The following is a 6,559-nucleotide window of genomic DNA, read 5'->3' as shown; positions in this document are numbered from 1 at the left end:
TAATGATGCTGAAAATTCATCTTTGCATCACAGGAATAAATTACATTTTAAAATATCTAAAAATAGAAAGCAATTTGTTTTTAGATTATTATTTATAAACAAGTATTTTTGATCAACATTCAGCCTTGGTGAGGCAAAGGAGACTTTAAAAAAAAAAACATTAATTAATATATATATATATATATATATATATACGCGCATATATGTATGTGTGTATATATATATATATATATATATATATATGCTTGCATAACATCAAGAGCTTGGTGGTTAGATGTGCTCTAGTAATCTGAGTGGGAATCAGGTTATATGCAGCATCACACATCAGTGTTTGTGGAGGACTTTAAGTAAAGTGCCCTGCTGTCTGTGTTTGTGCATCACAGGCCAAAGAGAGCATCGAGCAGCTGGTGTATCTGTGCCGGACAGATAAGGAGGATGTGAGGGATGCTGCCAAACAAGCTCTGCTTGTGCTAGGTAAGCAGTGGACTAAACCAGAGGAAATGGACACACGAAGGAAAGATCAGTAATGAAAGTGAAAGAATGGATTTGCTGCAAATAATGTGTTCCAAATGTGTTCCCACAGTGAGCCATGGAAAAATTGCAAAGATCAGAGAATTTAAAAATGAATTTACATGCTGAAAGATTCAAGGAATTTGATCAAATCTTAAAAGTTTGCAAAAATTCTATATTGAATGTACAATTCTATACTTATTCTCAGCTGAAAAACTATTTAATCTGCCAAAAAAGTTTTGCAGTCTGTATAAAATAATGCTAAAGAAAATATTATTAAAAAAAATAGTTATTCGTGTTTTTATTTATTTATTCTTAATTAAATGCATACAAATTAATTAACTGAAAGGTATTGGCATTTTAGAGAGAAGGACAATGTCTCTTATTTGTGTTTTATTTGTTTTAATTGCAGGTGAGGAGGGGAAGATGGCCCATCGACACCTTGAGTCCTCACAAGATGGAATGTCCCGGCTTTTTGCGCCTGGCAGCATGGCCAGTACGGCTTTCTGACACAATCAACTGACCGATACTTGTCGAAAATAATGAACTTGTGTTTCAGTATCCTCACCTTCATGATCATGCCAATTACAAACTATAAATGCACACTATTAAAAACTATCAAACCGTTTTAATGGCACAAATCAGCGTAATCACACTCTTGCAGATAGAGTGTCAGCATTGCATTTAAAGATGTGGACGGATGTTATACAATCATTGGACAAGAGGACTTGTGTGTCAATCTGTATGTTATTAATATTTTGGATATGGCCTTAGATGAACTACTGTAAAGTGGTAAGATACATAGGTGGCAATGGGTTTATAAAGAATGTTTTGCTGCCTTAAGATTCGGCCCAATGGTGTTGCCTTCATCATTGGTGGAATGAAGCTGGACCCTGATCAGTAATACAAGTGATGACTGATATTGATGGGAGATAACAAGTGTTATTTTCACTTTATTGCTTTATTGGGCAGTGACTACCTGCAGAATACATAGAGAATCTGATTGTCCACTTTGTGAAGAGTGCTTGTGTGTGTACATAGTGATTGGAGAATGTATGCTGGTAGCTGAGGGGGTCTCTTGGGAATTACTTCTTTATTAATCCCAAACTTTCATAGGGACCTTGTTGCCATAGTAACAGTGCCATTCCATACTGTCATATGCTTTATTGATACAGAATATATATCTATATTCCATTGGAAGTATAAATGTTTTGTGTTGTAATTTTGTTTAAATGCTCAATAGCCAATACAGATCTGATTTGATTCACCATGCACTTCACATTTAAGCCACTGGCATTGTAATATCTGCTGTAAAAGTGGTGAAGCTGTTCATTTTTTATCAAGATGTCATCATTATTATGAGTGAAAGCTGTAAACTGTGGTGAATATTGCCTTTTGCGATAGGTTCCGACAACCTTTCTATGCTTGTGATCTTTAGAATGGCCATAGATCATGTTTGACTCAGAGCATTTCTCCAGTGCTGCTAGACAGAAAGGTTCTGAGTTGGAACCAGAGAAGGTTTGTTCATTTTTACATAACATTATTTTCTAGTTCAATCTGTTCCAGACTTAAATATGACAAAGAACGCCTCTTCAGTGTATAAGTGCCTCAAAGTAGTATGGGGAGCAAGAGAATTAGATAGACTTTATTTAAAACTCGAGACTGCGGTTTAGGATTGCAAACTGCAGAACAGATTTAAATATATTTTTCATTATTATCTACAGATTGTGCAGCATTAAAGAAGTGATTTACTTTTGATTTTTTTTATTTACTCTAAATATGTATATTGTCTGACAAGGATATTGCTGACATCAACTGTAAAGGAAACTATTAAAATTATGGACACTAAAACTTGGGTGACTTATTTATTAACAAATTTGACACCTGTTATTTGTACTTTGTCACAAAGAAAATTGGAAAATAAAGGAATTACATAACTGAAGCATTTCCACATTAATGCATGCATGTTCAAAAAAACAGTATTACATAACACAGGACTCCGTTTCAGCTCAGGGCCGCCATTTTGTGCGGAGCCTACTCTGCAAAAGCGGGAGAGGATTAAAACCGCCGGAGGTGAAGGACGCAATTTTACTCTGTCTCGTACTGAAGGAAGAACAAACCCTGGGCTTTCTATCGTTTTCAACGCGAGAGTAAATCACCAAACGCAGGTAAAACAGCACTACTTTTCCGAAAGGGGGAGTTTTGCAGGAGCTTTAATCGGCCTCTAGGTGTCACGATGGGGCTCCCAGTCCAGGCGGCTGGCGGGGGGTGTTTGTCTCCCTCTATCGTTATCGAAAATTTAGCAAAAAACATTTATAACCTTGCATGTTTGCCGAGGTTGTTTATTGTTAGTGTTATTATAAGCAACTATAAGTTTATATATATATATATATATATATATATATATAATACACACACACACATATATGCATACATAAGTTACATAAAAACAAAATAACAGAAAGGGGGGGGGTGTGATCAAGAGAAAAGAGCTTTGACTAGTATGACCTGTAAACTAAAAGTGTTTTGTTTTAGACATTGACTTGATTTGTTTGCATCCCAACAGGTTGAGCTAGGTAGTAAGAAGCAAAGTTGAGACAGATAGTTCGTTCATCGGAGGCAGAAAGTGGTGGAGGCACGGGTGTAGAGAGATGAAGTATTCATTTTTGATACAGGTAAACTCACAGAATGCTATACAAACACAGAAGTTGTGGATGTCTATGGAAATGCCAAATCAACTCTGTTCAACGTTTGCAAGGTTGATAGCAGGCCGTCTCAGTTTGTGCAAGTAAACAAACACAGTCCAGACTGCTGTCAGTTAACTTTAACTTTAGCATCCTACATTTAGTGCTGCATTCTAACTTTGTTAGTTTTAATTGGTGTAGGTATTACCCATGGAAGGGGGACCAACTGAGGCAGTGGTGGAAGATGCAGGGGATGCTTTCAAGGCCAAGGAATGTAAAACATACCAAAGGCGACGAGAAGATGAGGAAGTGGGTGCTGAATTGCTGCAGGCTGCTGGGTTAGAGCAAGCCCAGGCTGAAGGAGAGCCTGTGGGGGAAGCTGTCAACAGCAGTGTGGAGTTGATGGTGATGGACTCCCTGGACCCTGCCCTGTTCCAGATGAAGACCGAAGTCATGGAGGCTGCTGTCGGTGCACCTGTTAGTGTGGTTGGTGCCGCCCATGAAGCCACGGTCACCACCGTCGATGATACTCAGATTATCACCCTGCAGGTGGTGAACATGGAGGAGCAGCAGTTGGGCTTGGGAGAGCTGCAGCTGGTGCAGGTGCCTGTTTCAGCTGTGCCTGTCACTGCCGCCACTGTGGAAGAGCTGCAGGGGACGCTGGTGGATGCCACTGGCATGCCTAAAGATGGGGAGCCGGTCATCTGTCACACCCTGCCATTGCCTGAGGGCTTCCAGGTTGGTCATATTTTCTGTTCTGATCAGACTACACGTTTTAAATGCTGTGACTTTCTGGTGAATCTAAATGATATATCTTCTCCTACAGGTGGTCAAAGTGGGTGCAAATGGAGAAGTGGAAACTGTGGAGCAAGATGAGCTCCAGGCCCAAGATGATCAGCCTCCACATCAGGAGGAGGAGGATATGGTTGAGGCCCAAAATGAAGACCCCGCCTGGTCCAAAGATCCAGACTACACACCCCCTGTCAAAAAGGCCAAGAAGACAAAGAAAAGCAAGCTGCGTTATAACACAGAGGGCGATAAAGACATGGACGTGTCTGTGTATGACTTTGAGGAGGAGCAGCAGGAGGGACTGCTCTCTGAAGTCAATGCTGAGAAAGTTGTGGGTAACATGAAACCGCCCAAACCAACCAAAATCAAGAAGAAAGGTGAGAACATGTGATACACACAGAATGAACAGACACTTGCATGATATTATAGTATAGTGTCCGTATCAGATCTGTGCTGGGTCTAAATCACTGTCTGCGTGTAGGTGTTAAGAAGACATTCCAGTGTGAGCTGTGCAGTTACACTTGCCCGCGCCGTTCCAATCTGGACCGCCACATGAAGAGCCACACGGATGAGAGGCCTCACAAGTGCCATCTTTGTGGACGAGCCTTCAGGACTGTGACGTTGCTGAGGAACCACCTCAACACCCACACAGGTACATGATCTCAAGTGCATTAGAATTTATAGGCTATCTAGTAGGGGTGGGAGATATGAGCTAAAATTCATATCACGATATTTTACACTGTCCAGGCGATATCGATATTATATTGCGATATAAGAAAAAATTACAGGCAAAATATTTTAACTTTATATAACGTGAAAAATTGAGGGATTGCACATAGACCTGATAATTTTTTTTCTTTTTTTTTTTGTGCCATTTTTTTTTCTCAAAAAGTGCAAACGTGCAACATGAGGTAGGCCTGTATGAATTAAAATAAATTAAATATTGTGTGTTTGAGTAGGCCAGTTGTTCCCAAACTTTTTTTCTGCCGGGCCCCCCTTTTGTAGAGAAAAATATTTTCAAAGCGCTGGAGTTTGTCAGAAATTGAATGTGGCATCAGTTTACTGTCATGAATTTGTTGTCGCGCCGCATCCACAGCAGAGAATATCACTGGGTTCTATTTGCTTTTGTCAAATTGCGCCGCTCGCGTCTGGTGTAGACGCGTTGTTTTGGTATATGTGTATCTTAAGTATATTTATAATCTGCTTTACGTTTATCTGGCACTGGAAGTCCTTTGACAAACTTGTAACTTTCATGCTTAGAGCAGAACCATGCATCGTTCATATATATTTCTACATTGCTCCCTACAATACAACTCTCTCTGATTCTTCAATCACGCCATCTAGTGGTCTGTTATTGATACAACCACAAATACAACTGAAAACGTAGCGTTCAATCGGGTACTGTGAGTCATATTGAGGTAATTCAAATGTCAAATTAATATTTTGCGTTCAATTATTTACTTATCAGGCAAGTGGCCGCATAAGCGGGAAAATTACGCAGTGTAGTCTTTATCACCCTGCAGAGGTTTCTTTTGCAAAATAATCTGCTGACTGTACACTATCCCTCAGTTTGGGAACCACTGGAGTTGGCGATTTGTGCTCCATTAATTTGGTCTGTTATGATGCTCTGTGTTTGATTACTAATGCCTGTGTAGTACAACGTTGCACGCAAATAAAAAAAATTGCAAACAGCACAAATAAATGCAATAGAATAAAGAGAGCTTTTCAGGTTAAGTAAGTTTTTATTCAGTTAAGAAATACTATAGAAATTAATCAAATGTAAAATAACATATTTGTTCCCTCATTTTAGTTAAATTATGGGTTATTTAAGGAACAAAATTAATGAAACATGGACAGTGGCCACAAATTAATAAGTCGTAGGAACGAATTAACAAGTTGTAGGAATGAATAGCCTATCTGTCCTGTGTCCCACAGCCCTGCAAAGCGCAGAGCCCGATATGAAAGAATTATCTGGGGAAATGACTTAGTTACTACATTTCTATTGCTTTCAATGTTGAAGAACTTTGTGTTGTTTCTATTTTAAAGCACTTTTAAAGTTTAAATCGCATTAAAAGCTTAATTTGTACGTTATGAATGAATGATGATGCATTTATATACTGTCACTCACAGCCGCTCGCACGTGTTTTGCGCACGAGCCGCACGCAGCCCAAAATTAAACTACTTAATCGACCATCGATAGCTTTAATCGATTGCATCTCTTATCGACAATTAATCGATCATCGATTAATCGTTGACATCCCTAGTTCCAAAACTGACTGTGTTAGGGCTGTGACGGTGGCCGTGACAACCGCGTCACCGCGGTGGTTGCTTGCCACCGCGGTTGTCTACAGCCTCCGGCGGTAGTGCATGAGACGTCACGCACTCTATAACAAGCATAATACGAAGTTTTGTATACAAGTGTAATAACAGTAGCAGAACAGTGAACCGTGTCTACACCGGACGCGACACCGCCGCGTTGCAACAGGTTGAGTCTGTCTAGTGTCTACACAGGACATTTGAACTCCGTGTCAGTACCTCATAAATAGAACGAGGCAGTTTACTGTCGGGGATTTGTC

The 6,559-nt window shown here is 39.8% G+C and overlaps 2 protein-coding genes across 6 annotated transcripts in view; both read left to right on the top strand.

Moving 5' to 3' along the window:
• LOC107726225 (protein FAM65A-like) overlaps positions 1 to 2,434 on the top strand; it is a 64,485-nt gene extending 62,051 nt beyond the window's left edge. For 3 of the 4 annotated variants that reach the window (XM_016535763.1, XM_016535757.1, XM_016535772.1), the window contains 2 exons: positions 384 to 474; positions 923 to 2,433. In XM_016535763.1, coding sequence (XP_016391249.1) covers positions 384 to 474; positions 923 to 1,020 — 189 coding nt within the window. In that variant the 3' untranslated portion in view covers positions 1,021 to 2,433. Of the gene's footprint in view, positions 1 to 383; positions 475 to 922 lie in introns of all 4 variants that reach the window. The other variant, XM_016535750.1, reaches the window with a different exon arrangement.
• Positions 2,435 to 2,532: 98 nt separating this feature from the next.
• The window catches only part of LOC107726208 (transcriptional repressor CTCF-like), a 10,954-nt gene continuing 6,927 nt past the window's right edge, over positions 2,533 to 6,559 (top strand). For both annotated transcript variants that reach the window (XM_016535739.1, XM_016535734.1), the window contains exons 1-4: positions 2,533 to 2,678; positions 3,396 to 3,932; positions 4,021 to 4,360; positions 4,465 to 4,635. In XM_016535739.1, coding sequence (XP_016391225.1) covers positions 3,405 to 3,932; positions 4,021 to 4,360; positions 4,465 to 4,635 — 1,039 coding nt within the window. In that variant the 5' untranslated portion in view covers positions 2,533 to 2,678; positions 3,396 to 3,404. The remainder of the gene's footprint in view (positions 2,679 to 3,395; positions 3,933 to 4,020; positions 4,361 to 4,464; positions 4,636 to 6,559) is intronic.

This window comes from Sinocyclocheilus rhinocerous, unplaced genomic scaffold (assembly GCF_001515625.1).
Source record: "Sinocyclocheilus rhinocerous isolate Xijiao unplaced genomic scaffold, SAMN03320098_v1.1 scaffold553, whole genome shotgun sequence".
Classification (NCBI taxonomy): domain Eukaryota; kingdom Metazoa; phylum Chordata; class Actinopteri; order Cypriniformes; family Cyprinidae; genus Sinocyclocheilus; species Sinocyclocheilus rhinocerous.
Note: the sequence above shows the minus strand (reverse complement) of the source record. Positions and strands in the feature narration are given on the sequence as shown.